The 14,988-nt window shown below is 52.0% G+C and overlaps 1 protein-coding gene across 1 annotated transcript in view; it reads right to left on the bottom strand.

The window, feature by feature from the left end:
• Positions 1-13,189, bottom strand: part of NXN (nucleoredoxin) — a 66,169-nt gene extending 52,980 nt beyond the window's left edge. The window contains exon 1 of the mRNA XM_053275414.1: positions 12,209-13,189. Within this exon, the coding sequence (XP_053131389.1) occupies positions 12,209-12,982 (774 nt within the window). The 5' untranslated portion in view covers positions 12,983-13,189. The remainder of the gene's footprint in view (positions 1-12,208) is intronic.
• Positions 13,190-14,988: the final 1,799 nt, after the last annotated feature.

Here is a 14,988-nt window from a genome sequence, read left to right as displayed (position 1 = left end):
TCTGTTTTAAACGTAGAAAGTCTCAGGTTTAATCCCTGGCAGCATCTCCAGGTACAGCTGGGAAAGACTCCTTCCTGGAACCTTGGAGATGCCGCTGCCAGTCAGACTAGTCAAGAATGAGTTAGAAGGACAAAGGGTCTGACTCAGTATAAAGCAGCTTCCTATGTTACTAGATACCAGCAGCCACTGGGAAACGATGGAGAGGAGAGCTGGTCTGGTGGTAGCAAGCATGACTTGTCCCCTTAGCTAAGCAGGGTCCACCCTGGTTGCATATGAAAGGGAGACTAGAAGCGTGAGCACTGAAAGAAATTCCCCTCAGGGGATAATGGGGCCGCTCTGGGAATGGCATCTAGGTTCTGAGTTCCCTCCCTGGCAGCATCTCCAAGATTGGGCTGAGAGAGATTCCTGCCTGCAACCTCAGAGAAGCCGCTGCCAGTCTGTGAAGACAATACTGAGCTAGATAGACCAATGGTCTGACTCAGTATATGGCAGCTTCCTATGATGCTTAAATAAAAACCGAGATGTTGAGGAAGTTAAATTGGAAGCTCTTTCTGCAAGACAGGACAAAGCTTCCATAAATAAATAGATGCAAACACCTTTGACCACTCAAAAGTCCCATTTTAGAGGTGAATGACCTTAAAAAAGTGGTACATATATGGGTAACCTCCAGGATTGACTACTGTAATGCGCTCTACGTGGTGCTGCTTTTGTACGTAGTGTGGAAAACTAGAATCAGTATAGAATGCATCAGCCTGCATCATGGTCTCTGGGACAACACAAAGGGACCACCTAACACCAAGTTTAAAAGAACATGCAGTTCTTCTGGCTGCTGCCGATACGTTTCCGGGTGAAATACAAAGTGCTGGTTATTGCCTATAAAGCCCTTAACAACTTGGGCCCAGGGTTTTTAAGAGAGCGCCCCCTTTGTCATGAACCCTGCCACCTGTTACGATCCTCTGGAGAGGTCCGGTTACAGGACTGGGCTTTCTCCGTGGCTGCCCCAGGACATTGGAATACGTTCCCTGCTGAAACAAGAGCATCTCCTCCTCTGTTTGTTTTCAGGAAGACCCTCAAGACTCTCCTGTTTTTGCAGGCTTTTAATTAGAATTCATTTCAACAATTTTAAAACCCGTGTTTTAATAACTATTTTATATTCTATTTTTTTTATTGTGTCACGTATTTTAATCGGCAACTTGTAAATATTTAACATCTTGTGCACCGCCTAGAGGTGTAACATATCAGGTGGCACAGAAACAGGATAAATAAAAGCACTTTAGAACGGCTGAGAATTATCACCCAACACGCATTTCCAACTCTCTCCATTGCCACAGTCCCACTTCACGTTGACAACTGGTAGCCAGCCGTGCCCCTCAGGTGGCCAGGTTTGACTCGAAGAGGCCTCCTGTTGCTGAGAGAGGGGTCAGCTGTGTCTTCAGCCTGAAAACCGTCCACAAGAGAGGATTTCCCTGTGGCACAAAACTCTCACGCCCTTACCAGGAAGGATTAGATACCCAAATAAAAGAAGGTCATGCCGCCCGAGCTCAAAAATTTTAATCCTTTGCCTCATGGTAGTTCTAACCATTTGGAATTTCTCCCCCTCGCAGGGAGGGGAAAGCAGCGTCCCATTGGACCACAGGGGCTTAGCCCAACAGACAAACCCCAAATCCAGAAAACCAAAAACTTGCACAAACCCAAATTAACAATTAGATGGAAACAGTGTTCCCTGTAACAAGGATTCCCAGAAGTTGCTGACTACATCTCCCAGAATCCCCAGCCAAAGGCCACTGCCACTGGGGATTCTGGGCATTGTAGTCAACAACATTTGGGACTCCCTGTTACAGGGAACACTGGATGGAAATATGCCAGCCATTTTAGGGGCTATCAGGGATAGGCTTTCTACGTTGATTTAACTTTAAAAGAGGTTTTACTCCAGCTTTCTCCATAGATCTTTAAGAAAGAAACTGAGCTACAATCTCTATTTATTTATACATTTATACCTTGCTCTTCCTCCGACATGGTGAAGCCCGGAGCAGTGTCCATGATTATGTGTATGTTCACAACAGCCCTGTAAATTAGGCTAGGCTGGGAGAGAAGTGTTTGGCCCAGAGCCCTCAAGTGAGTTTCATGGCTGGATGAGGATTTGAACCATGCACTCTACAGTCTTACTACTACACTGAGACCACAGAGAGAAAATGTAATATATAAAATTCAGGGAGGGCTTCCTCATAGGAAAATAGGAAGCTGCTGTATACTGAGTCAGACCTTTGGTCCATCTAGCTTAGTATTGTCTACACAGACTGGCAGCAGCTTCTCCCAGGTTGCAGGCAGGAATCTCTCTCCACCTTCTCTTGGAGATGCTGCCAGGGAGGGAACTTGGAACCTTTGGCTAACGGAAATATCTTACAGTACTTACAGTATAACCTCCTTTTAGACTACAAAGGATGAAATCTATATTGCCTAGAAGTTTAACCATGACACCAAGACTTGGCAATTCAGAGGTAAAGGTAAAGTGTGCCATCGAGTCAGTGTCGACTCCTGGCGACCACAGAGCCCTGTGGTTTTCTTTGGCAGGATACAGGAGGGGTTTACCATTGCCTCCTCCTGCGCAGTATGAGCTGATGCCTTTCAGGATCTTCCTATATTGCTGCTGCCCGATATAGGAGTTTCCCATTGGTAAACATACCAATGGGGATTCAAAAAACTGGCAGCCTCGGGCTTGCTAGTCAAGTCATTTCCCCACTGTGCCATTCAGAGGTAAAGCGACTGAATAAAATATTTCCTCGTCCCAGGATAACCTTTTTCTGTTCCAAGGATGCTACTTGTAAATGGATAAAGAGAAGAGAGGAGAGCTGGTCTGGTGGTAGCAAGCATGAATGGTCCCCTTGGCTAAGCAGGGTCTGCCCTGGCTTACATTTGGATGGTGACTATACATGTGAGTGCTGTAAGATAGATGGGGCCACTCTGGGAAGAGCACCTGCCTGCTTGCAAGCAGAAGGTTCCAAGTTCCCTCCCCGGCAGCATCTCCAAGATAGGACAAGATTTTTTTATTTTATTTTTTATAGGACAAGATTTTTTTTTAATTGAACCAACAAACTACCAAAGCATACAGTACGTTGCCAAAGCACAATTATATACAAAGTGGTTGTTTGTACATGATATATCTACAAAGATTTACACACAAGGATTTGGAAACACACAAGTTATGAAGTATTTGCAGGTAGTACTGTAACTCGGGGGTGGGGGATTTCAAGGCACATCAGATAATCGGGGGGGGGGGTTTACGTCCGACGTCCATTTCCACAATTTGTCCCATTGCTGTTTAGAAGAGATACTCTTGTCTTTCTGCACATAACCATACAGACTTTTCCAGAAGAGATTTACTGTCTCATCTGCGTGAACCTCTTGGTCGCGTCTTCCCTCCCTATTCCTATGCAGGAGCATTGCATAAATGACATACAGGTTTACTAACCTGATTACGAGAAGGGGAACGTTCCAATTCCCTAGTGTGAGGGCACCCGTTCCGTCCAGTTTCCTTGAAGGTTTCTTTCTGGGACCTCGAAAGGCGGTTCTATCGCTCAAACCCGAGGTTAGTTCTTCCCAAGTCTGTTTTCCCAAATCAGGCCACTCTAACAGCTTGCTTACTCCCTGCCACACTCTTTTGGCTACCACACACTCCTTTAAGAAATGTGAATGGGTTTCCCTGAATGTTTTACCAAGCTCACTAGCTTCCTGTTTGCAGGTGATTTTAGGGCACTCTTGCTGGTCCTCTGGGAGCCATGATAGGGCTGAAAGACTCCTGCCTGCAACCTTGGAGAAGCTGCTGCCAGTCTGGGTAGACGTTACAGAGCTAGATGGACCAAGGGTCTGACTCAGTATGTGGCAGCTTCCTATGTTCCAAAACACACATGATCCCCTTAGCTAAGCAGGGTCCACCCTGATTGCATATTAATGGGAGACTAGAAGTGTGAGCATTGTAAGATATTCCCCTCAGAGGATGGAGCCACTCTGGGAAGAGCATCTAGGTTCCAAGTTCCCTCCCAGGCAGCATCTCCCAGAGAGGGCTGAGAGAGATTCCTGCCTGCAACCTTGGAGAAGCCGCTGCCAGCCTGGGTAGACGATACTGAGCTAGATAGGTCAAGGGTCTGACTCAGTATATAGCAGCTTCCTCGGCTCCAGCAGCCAAGGCCTTGAGCCCCCACCCCTTGCCATGGTGCCCATCCAGATTTCACTCACACTCACACACACCCCATAGCTGCTCTTGTGTTAAGGGAAGCCACACCGCTTGGCCCCAAGTTGAACGGGGGCTAATAAACACACTGTGGAGTTATTTGCTGAGCCGGGCAAGCAAGTGAAGCTAAACACGTACCTTTCTTAGGATTAAGGGAACAATAATTCAGTCCCAGATGCCAATAATATTATAACCGCCTTTTAAAAAATTGGCTAAGCAGGATAACATCTGTGCACCATCTGGGGGAGGGGGGGAGAAGAGACCACGCCTGACTTTGGATGTTCAGGAACCTCGGCGCAAGCCGTGCTTTTGGGAACAGGATCTGGCCAACAACAGGTACACAATTTTTTTTTGGGGGGGGGTACCTTAGAGAGAAGCGAGACTTGGTTGCTGCTTTGACTTTTCACAGCCACTCATGGGAGATACTGCTGATAGGTTTGATCCAAGATAGGGAAAAACGACTATGCATCCTTATATACCGCTCTTCAACCCAAGTTCTCAAGGCGGTTTACACAGAAAAATAAATACATAAATAAGATGGTCCCTTGTCCACAAAGGGCTCACAATCTAAAAAGAAATGTAAGACAGACACCAGCAACAGCCACCCGAGAGATGCTGTGCTGGGGACGGATAGGGCCAGTTGCTCTCCCCCTGCTAAATATCAGAGAATCACCACTTTTAAAGGTGCCTCGTTGAACAGTTAGCAGGGATAGATAGACACTGTTCTAGTTAATGCCATCACCCCCAGTCAAAGACCGTTGCAGCTGGGATGATAGGAGCTGTAGTCAACAACATCTGGGAATTCCCAGATTCAATTCCCGGCTGAAACATGCCTGGCTTTCCAGGACTCTTGGGTCTTTCTCCTTTTGGCGTGGACAGGTTTGATTTGGATCCTTCCCCGCACAAGACTTTCACAGCCTCCTCGGGGCTTTGCTTCATTCCCCTTGCCAGTGGATACTTCGCCAGCCACTGTGATGGGGCAGGGAAACGGATGAGGACGTTGCCTGGCCACTGCTCAACGTCTTGCAGGTACCACTGTGGCTGGGGATGATGGGATCTGTAGTCCAACAACCTATGGGGGCTCAAGGCTGAGAATGTGGGGAGCTGGTCCTGCAGTAGCGAGCCGCTGCCAGTCCGGGTAGACAATGCTGAGCTAGACGGACGAAGGGCACATGTTTCTATGAGTCAGGCCGCTCTCCAGCTGTGCCGCCGGCATCCAGCCCTCACGCTCCACAGCTTAGAAACCTGGAGAACCTCAGTGCACCCAGGCATAATTGCCGGTTATAGGCTTACAAACAGGCTTGATCCCCGGATTAAGAACCGGTTCCAGAGCACAGTCGCGTCCGTACATGAGGTCTGGAAACCGCAGGATCCGGCCTGAGATTACTCTACACTCCGTTGAATCAACAAACTCAAGCCGCACCAAGATTTCTGGAAGTGTTACTTTTAAAGACTCCCCCCCCGCCCTTTTTTACTGTCGTATCTGCACGGAGGAGAGAGGAACCAGGCCAAAACGTAAGAGTTCAGAGCAGCGCCTAACTACTTCCCTCGAACCTAAACAGACTCGTGGGGGCATTTGGCGAGAGGCCCTGCCAGATCCAATTTTCAACATTCCAGAAAGGAAACTTATTCGAACCGTGGGGCCTGTCTGCAATTCAGTGGGAGGACCTGTAAAATATGATGCACTTCCATTATGGACATCAGTAGGCTCTAAGAGCGTAAAAACCTAAGCACCCAGCTCAGTCAGACCAAGATTCTTCTACTGCTTCGCATTAACTTGTAGAATTCACGGCCACAAGATACAGCAGTGGACACAGGAACACAGGAAGCTGCCTTCTACCGAGTCAGACCCTCGGTCCGTCAAGCTCAGTATTGTCTACCCAGACTGGCAGCGGCTTCTCCAAGGTTGCAGGCAGGAGTCTCTCTCTCAGCCCGATCTTGGAGATGCTGCCAGGGAGGGAACTTGGAACCTTCTGTATGTGTCTGTCTCTCGCACAGTGCAAAGAGGCCGGAAGCCCTTCAAGAAATATTAAATCATGTCCAAGCGCCACCTTTACGCGGGCCAAAGTTCATCATGGGGCGTGCAAGCTTTCGAGCTACACAGGACTCTTCCCCCAGGCTGGATGTTCATGGAGGGAAATTGCTTGTGGTAGAGGGCGCGAGGTCCATCCCCATCTGCAATTTGTTCCTGTGTTAAGATGGTGATGGAGGCAGTTCTTGTAGTTTGATTAGACCTCTGCCTTGCCCAAAAGCCCCCACAAATGCATCCTGGGATTCTTGCAATTTTAAGAGGCCTAAGGAGTCTGAAGGGCCATCTAATGGCACAGCGGGGAAATGCTTGACTAACAAGCAGAAGGTTACCGATTCGAATCCCCGCTGGTCCAATACCAGGCAGCAGCGATATAGGAAGATGCTTAAAGGCATTATTTCATCCTGCACGGGAGGAAGCAATGGTAAACCCCTCCTGGATTCTACCAAAGGTGCCAGGAGTCTAAATCGACTTGACTGCACACTTTACCTTTATGGAGTTTGAAACCTTACATAGAGGTTTCCCAAATTTCTTACTGATGGAGCGTGCTTTTATCTGAACTAGAGATACACTTCACGCCCTAAAAGTAAACCTTGGAGAGAATAAAAGAGCATGAATATCTGCCTTCTGAGCATTCTGTGTCTCTGCATGAGTCACGGATCTGGGCATGCCTCCCAATAAGGCGGCAGCAAGTCCAGAAGAGATCCAACACAGGCTGAGTAATCCCTCTTCAGATCTGTATGGAAAGTGACAGAATGATTCAATCACACTCCCAGCAAAGAAACTGTAGAATTATCCACCCTCAGCAGAGACTGACTGGGAGGAGGTGAGGCCAGAACAGCACATCATGCAGAGATTAAGCAAGCTGTCTCTCCTGTGAGGGTTTAGGTTTTTGTTGCCAGTTTCTGGTTATCAACCATTTTGGAGATGTTACATAGGAACATAGGAAGCTGCCATATACTGAGTCAGACCCTTGGTCCATCTCACTCAGTATGGTCTTCCCAGACTGGCAGTGGCTTCTCCAAGGTTGCAGGCAGGAATCTTTCTCAGCCCGATCTTGGAGATGCTGCCAGGGAGGGAACTTGGAGCCTAGATGCTCTTCCCAGAGCGGCCCCATTATCCCCAGAGGGGAATCTCTTCAAGTGCTCACACTTCTAGTCTCCCATTCATATGCAACCAGGGTAGACCCTGCTTAGCTAAGGGGACCAGTCATGCTGGCTCCCACCAGACCAGCTCTCCATATGTTAGTGAACTTATGAAAACAACACTGTCATCTTCCAATGAAACTCCTGGTCCCAATAGCTCAGGATTGTCTACACTTAATTAGATACTGTTTTAATAGTTTGATGATTTTTAATAGTTCTAATGTTTTATGTTTTAACCTCTTTATTTGTAGCTTTTATTGTTTTGTGGTCAACCGCCCAGAGACCTGCGTTAAGGTAAGAAAATAATAATACACAGACTGGCAGAGTCTCTCCAGGGTTTCAGGGGAGGGTCTTTCCCGGCCTTACCTGGAGATGCTGTCAAGGACTGAAACATTCTGCCTTCTGCATAAAAAGCAGGGACCCTACCAGTCGGCTAGGGATGCTCTCCTTTAGGCTTTACAAACTCAACAAGTAAATTCAATTAATTGTGGGCAGAGTGTTCAGGAATTCCTGGCGTGCGCACACTCTGCATGTGAAATCAGTGTAATAGAGATTTCTCCAAACCTATTCTCTTGCTCTCAAGTAAACAACAGCATCGTATGCCTTCAATTTCCTTTAATAAAAAGGGAAACCAAAAATAAATCACTGAATGGCACCATCTGCTTGACACAAGGGCTCGCAACCTGGGGCCCCCAGATGATGCGGGGACTACAACTCCCATCATCTCCTGCTGCAGTGGCCTCGCAGCAGGGATTATGGGGGTTGTAGTCCAGCAGCATCTGAGGGCCCACGTATGAGGACCCTTGGGGCTTGAAGCAGGCCTGCTCAACTGAGCCGCCCCGGCTGCTTTTGGACTACAACTCCCATCATCCCCAGCCCCAGTGGCCCCTAGCAGTTTTTGTAGGACAACATCTGCAGGAGGGAGGGAGTCTTAAAGGAAGGCAGCACACACACACGGTGATCCTTTGGGACTGCTCTCGACAAATCATTGCACATGTTAAGTTCACCCGCTTGCAAGAGAGAGGAAACCCAACCCTTGACAACGACCTCAAAAGCGGGCTAGGACAGGTCCCGTAATTTCAAGAGGCGGATGGGCCACATCTGGTTCAGACATGCCCGAATCGCTCCCAACTTGCATCAGCACCTCGGAACGCCCAGTTCCTCTTTAAACACCACTTAATTTCCTCCGTGTGGATACATTGGCAGCTGGCAAACAGCGTCCAAGCCCCCACAGACACACCCTCGCCAAGGTTTTTCCTCGCACCGGTATGCATTTCTGACACGTAGATTTATGTATTAAGAGCTGCCACACGACAGGTGGGTGGGGGGTGGATTGTAAACACCTCAATTTCAGAGCCAGTTCACAACTTGCTGAGATGATCTTGGATCACATTGAGAGGACCCACACACTCTTGGGTTCTCAAATTTGACTTTTAAAAAGCCAAATCTGGCAACTCTAACAGGGGTTTCCAAATGTTGTTGACTACAACTCCTAGCATCTCCTGCTGCAATGGCCTTTGGCTAGGACTTATGGGAGTTGTAGTCAAAAACATCTGGGACGCCCTGTTAGAAGGAATACTGCTTGGGTCTCCAGATGTGTGGTTGGACTACAACTCCCATCAGCCTCTGCCCACTGTGGCTGGGGACGATGGGAGCTGTAGTCCAACCCACATGGGAACTGTAGTCCAGACTGAGGACCCTGGGGCACATTCTTATCGGCATCAACAAATCCACTTGCCAGTTTGCGCCCCCAGATGCCCAGGAGCTCACAGATCTCCTCACCACCGCCATTTCTGAGACGGTAAGAAATAGCAGGAATCTTTTCCAAGCAGTCGGAGAGGGCTCTCCCTGGGGCTTGCCCTCTCCATCTCCCCGGGGCAAGTGACAGAAGGGCCCACTTCCCTCTCCTAAGGCCTCTGCCTGTGTGCCAGAAATGGGAAGAGAGGGGCACGGTGGTGAGTGACCACGGATAATGGCTGGCTAGTCAGCGGGATGCCGAAATCTGTGGACTGGGAGGAAGTGAATCCACAGAAACTGGCACCAGAAGTAGAATTCTTCCTAAGAATCTCAGCCCTCACACACAAGCAGGTTTCTGTAGAGAGCGAATACAGTTGTGAGCGATGTTTGTTGAAGTCACAAGCTGGAGAGGCTTTGAAGGGCCCTCCTCGAGGTCTCCTCAGTGACAGGGTGATGCAGAGGAGCCATCCTGCGAGTTGCTTAATCCTTGCTCAGCCCCCACCATTCAATAGTACCCCATTTGCTCACATCTTTGGTGGTGCCAGCCCCTCACCAGCCAGCCGGCCCGTTACCAAGCCCCCCTGGCCAATAAATCTGCAAAAACCCGCTAGCCCCGCCAAACGGGTTCCGCCCCTTCGCCTGCCCAAGGGATCCACGTGTTCATCTTGGAGACCTAAAGACAAAGGGAGACCATTTTTGGTGGAGCTCTCTTGCCTGGTTGCCTGGAAGCCGTGTTCGCTGCTGTTGCTGCTGTTTACAAGGCTGCCAGAGAACATTTGGACTCCGAGAGGGCTGGGGGTGGCTCTTCCATTACAGCAGCTAATTGGCCCCGCATGAATGGTGCCTTCCTGGCCGGAGGAAGTCAGTCATCCCAGTGGTGGCCACTGGCAGAAAGAGGATAACCCCAGGGAGTTGTCCTCACACAGCAGCCAAGAAAGGACTGACCCTGCATTCACTGGAGCCCTGCGTAGAAATGCTACACCGCTACTCTTCATCCCTTTCATTTCACAGCCCCTTGAACCCACCGCGTACAAACATTTTTCTCCATTGCCAAAGGTGCCCGTGACCAGACCTCTCCAAATCCACTTGCCAGGGGCCACTGGCCCTCCAGCAAGCAGGCCACCCGGCCCCACACAGATCTACACCCCCCCCACCCCGAGATCTCCTTCCCACTGCCAAAAATATGATAAATAAAATAAATTTCTGAGCAGGTAAGAAACAGCAGGATAGGGGGTCCCCCGGTTCCGCACCCTCTCCATCTCCCGCTGCTGAGGACAGAGCACTCATGTCTCGCCTAAGCCTCGTTCCAGAGAAGGATCGGAGGAAAGTGTGGGAATCGGTGGCCACCACAGATAATGGCTGGCTAGTGAACTAAGTCTACATTTGTGGATGCTTGCACCATACATTGATATTCTTGGCACTGTGTGTAAAAGTGCTTCCTTTTGTCAGTCCTAAAACTTCTGGCCATCAGTTTCATGAGATGATCCTTGGTTCTAGCAGTGTGCATGTGTGTGTGTGAGAGAAATTTTTCTCTCTGACCACTCTCTCCACACCATGCATGATTGTATAGACCTCTATCATATACCTCCTTAGGTTCCTTTTCCCCCCACACTAAAAAATCCCAAATGTCACTTGAAAATGTCAAAACCGAACCAGTAAAGTCACGGCACCCACACACAATCTAACAGTCAGAGATTTATTCTTCCTTCTCCACAACGAATGGTAGAAGCCACCCTAAACAGAATGGCATTTACAGGAGGCCGACAACAATCTCAACGGGATAGTTGATTCTCTGGGCCTTTTTGCGAGGCTGAAGCGGCAAACGGGAGACAGGAACCTTCTGCACATGGACCAGGGCTGAAGCCATCTCGGCTTGTTCGCACAACCCACTTCACCTGCCTGATTTTTGCTCCAGGGCATTTTGCTTTCTGGCAAGGAAGAAACTTGCGTTTTCCCAGTATAAAAGGATAAAAAGACACGCCTCTGCTCCTTAACCGAATCAAGAGCTTCAATTCAACCTAAAATTCCTCACATAGACAACATTCCTGGGAGACACTGAAACAGACAGCCAACACCAGACAAGAGGCTAGCAACAATACCCCACTGAGCAGTGCCCAAATTGCCAACAGAGAGACTCTCAAGATGAGAAGGCCCTTTCGTTTATGCCTCGCTCACACCCCTCTGGATCTGCAGGGCAGTGTCACCAAAGACACCCCATCCCAGAAATCCCAGATGCCTCCTGGGGAAGAAGTGTAGGACATTTGACCTCTCGACTCCGTCAGACAAAATCCACTTCTCCACTTGCTGGGGGCAATCCACCCAAACCAGAATCTCCCCTTCAGGGCTTTCTGGATTCACGAATGCGAGATGCACCCCCACAAGGAGGGAGAGAGGGGTCCGGGCTGCAAGCGCCTCAGGAGACCACAAAGATGGCCAGGGAAGGCAGAAATGGAGCAAGGCAGAAGTTACAGCACATGACCAGAAAAGGGAAGGCGAGAAAGCAAAGGCAGGCAGAGGCAAAATGTCAGTTTGGTGCAGCGGCTAAGATTTAAAGGCAGCTCTAGAGCAGTCTCTCCGTCCTAATCTTTTTTCCCCCCAAACGAGTTTAATCCGGATTAACTCATTTGGAGGAGCGGGCATGCACCGGTTTGGAGAATGCCTCCCACGGACTTGGAGGGAGACTCTGGAGCAGGCTGGAGAGAACGCGGTGGGAGAAAGCCCCTCTCCGGCTGGCCAGCCTACCCCTGGGGAGGGGTGGATTTCCGTAGGGGGTGGGGGGAGAAACAGGAGCGCCCCCACCCGGCTGATCTCCCCAAATGCCTCCAGAGAGAAGTTTGCCACCTCTCAGGTTTCCCCTTCTGTCTCCCGGGTGCTGGAGAAGGAGCACGCATTTCCCTTCCCGACGCTTGGGGAGACCCTTTCGCCCCAGAGCCAGCGCCAACAACCGCCGGAGTGGGCACCTTCCTCCCCGCCGCCCAGAGTCTCCTCCGGCGAGGGCCGCTCGGCCGGGCCCCGGGCCCCGCTCCCCTCTGCCTCCGCCGGACCCCTGGCTGCGAGCGGGCAGCTTACCTTGCGGCGCTTGTCGGCGAAGGGCAGCGCCAGCCAGGGCATGGCCCGCGTCGCCTCCTGCCAGCGCTGCTGGTCCTGCTCGGCCGACACGAAGACAATCTCCAGCCGCCGCGGTGGCGGCTGCTGCTGCTCCTTCTCGGCGGCGGCTGCTGCCGCCGCCTCGGCTACTTTCTCGGCTCCGCTCCGGGGCTGGAAGCGCGCGTAGAAGGCGGCCAGGCTGGCGGCCAGCTGCGCGCAAGGGCCCCCCGTGCCGCCGCCGCCGCCAGCCCCGCTCCCTCCGCCTCCGCCGCCGCAGTAGCCGAAGTAGAGCCCCACCAGCGAGACGCCCCGCGCCGCCAGCGAGGCCGTGGCCACCGGGGAGCCGTCGGGCGCCGCCAGCGCCTCGCCCAGCAGCTCCGCCAGGGGAACGCACGCCGAGGACGACGACGACATCCCCGCTGCCGACGCCGCGCCCGGCCAGCCGAGCCTCAGCTGCCGCCGCCGCCAGCCAGGCACGGCCGCCAGTGGGCGCTCCCGGCCGGCCGGTTCCCCGCGTGGCCCGCCGCGCCGGCCCGCCCCCGCCGCCCAGGGACCGCCCCACCGCGCCGCCCTCGCGCGCCCTGGGAGGAGGCGCCCTGCCTGGCCATTGCTGCCAACTCCTCCGCCGGCAGAGGTCTTGGGAAGCTCCTCGGGGCAGGGGACAGAGGCGGACAAGCGCCCTCCGCGAGTGGCTAGCCCAGCCCGTTTCAGACATCCAAGATGGGGGAGGCTCAGCTCACCCGTCCAGCAATGCATTTTGCGGGCCCTTTTCTGTGCCCCCACCGCGGCCGGGGGCCAAGCATGGAGGAAGATCGAGCCCAGAGCCTCTCAGCCAGCAACAACGGCCCCATTCCCTCCATCGCATGACGAGCATGTGCAAAGTCCACACACACTCACTAACCCATTTCAGCCCACCGATTGCGTGGCTGCCGTCGGAGGCGCGCTTACCCCTGGACTTCCAGGCCAAAGTCGAAGGCCTCCACAGCCCCTGCCGCCCCCCCCCCCCATCCTGGGTGGTGTGGTCGCCTCGCCGCACCGCCAACGCCCTGGGAGAGCATCTGCTATGCATACAGGAGGTCGCAGGTATAGGGCAGCTGGGAGGGACTCCTGCCTGGAACTTGGGAGAGCCGCCGCCAGTCAGAGGAGACTGAGCGAAATTGACCACTCAGCTGGCTTGCTAGAAGGCAGCTTTCTAATGGTCCTAGCCACCTTTCTCACCCTTCTCAGTTTTAGGGAATCAAGTAAAGGTAAACTAAAGTGTGCCGTCAAGTCGGGTTCGACTCCTGGCACCCACAGAGCCCTGTGGTTGTCTTTGGTATAACACAAGGGGTTTACCATTGCTATCTCCCACGCAGGATGAGATGACGCCTTTTAGCATCTTCCTATATCGCTGCTGCCCAATATAGGCGTTTCCCATAGTCTGGAAAACATGCCAGCGGGGACTCGAACTGGCAACCTCTGCCATGCTAATCCAGTCATTTCCCCGCTGCGCCAAGTGCACTGCCTCACCTCTGTGTCACACTCCTTTAAAAACGGCAAAAAACGATAAAACCGCACCAGGATTTAAACAAAATGTGGAACCCACAAAGGGACTATAGACAGAGTATTTAATGGGCCTTAAGTGCCCCCTAGTGGCCACAGGAAACATTGCAGACAGGATCGAACCACTTTTGTTTTATCACATAGGAACATTGGAAGCTGCTGCATACGGAGTCAGACCCTTGGTCCATCTAGCTTGGTATTGTCAACACTGACTGGCAGCAGCTCTCCAAGGTTTCAGGCAGGAGTCTCTCTCAGCCCTACCTGGAGATGCTGCCAGGGACTGAACCTGGGGCCTTCTGCATGCAAAACAGATACTCTACCACTGAGCTCTGGCCCCATCCCCTAAGGGGAATATCTTACAGAACTGGCATGTAAGTCACCCATCCAAATGCAAGCCAGGGTGGACCCTGCTTAGCAAAGGGGACAAGTCATGCTTGCTACTGTAAAACCAGCTCTTTGGGATCCAAGCTGGGTGGGAAACTTGTGCAGGAAAAAAACCTGCCAGTGACTGTTGCTGGAGTCTCCCCTGTGTTTCCTTTTAGACTGGGAGCCTCTTTGGGGCAGAGAACCATCTTCCACATGGAAACCTCTGTGAGGCTTTTTCTGACTGAAAAGCAGCATGGACAGGCACGCTCCATAAATAATAAACGAGTTTTCCCCCTCAGGCAAAGGTCGGCCTTGGCAAGCAGCCTCCAGTCACTGCGCCAAGAATGGGCAGCTTCTCAGAATGGCAGCTCTCTCCTCTCTGGCTGACCAGGCCGTCTCAAAATGGTGCCTGCCTCCCTCTGGCTGACCAGGCCGTCGAAGAATGGCAGCTCTCTCCTCTCTGGCTGACCGGGCCGTCTCAGAATGGCAGCTCTCTCCTCTCTGGCTGACCGGGCTGTCTCAAAATGGTGCCTGCCTCCCTCTCACTGACCGGGCCGTCTCAGAATGGCGCCTGCCTCCTCTCTGGCTGACCGGGCTGTCTCAAAATGGTGCCTGCCTCCCTCTGGCTGACCAGGCCGTCTCAGAATGGCAGCTCTCTCCTCTCTGGCTGACCGGGCCGTCTCAGAATGGCGCCTGCCTCCTCTCTGGCTGACCGGGCTGTCTCTAAATGGTGCCTGCCTCCCTCTGGCTGACCGGGCCGTCTCAGAATGGCAGCTCTCTCCTCTCTGGCTGACCGGGCTGTCTCAAAATGGTGCCTGCCTCCCTCTGGCTGACCGGGCCGTCTCAAAATGGCG

This window comes from Hemicordylus capensis, chromosome 12 (genome assembly GCF_027244095.1).
Source record: "Hemicordylus capensis ecotype Gifberg chromosome 12, rHemCap1.1.pri, whole genome shotgun sequence".
In the NCBI taxonomy this organism is placed as follows: Eukaryota; Metazoa; Chordata; class Lepidosauria; order Squamata; family Cordylidae; genus Hemicordylus; species Hemicordylus capensis.
This window is presented reverse-complemented; position numbering and strand designations above follow the sequence as displayed.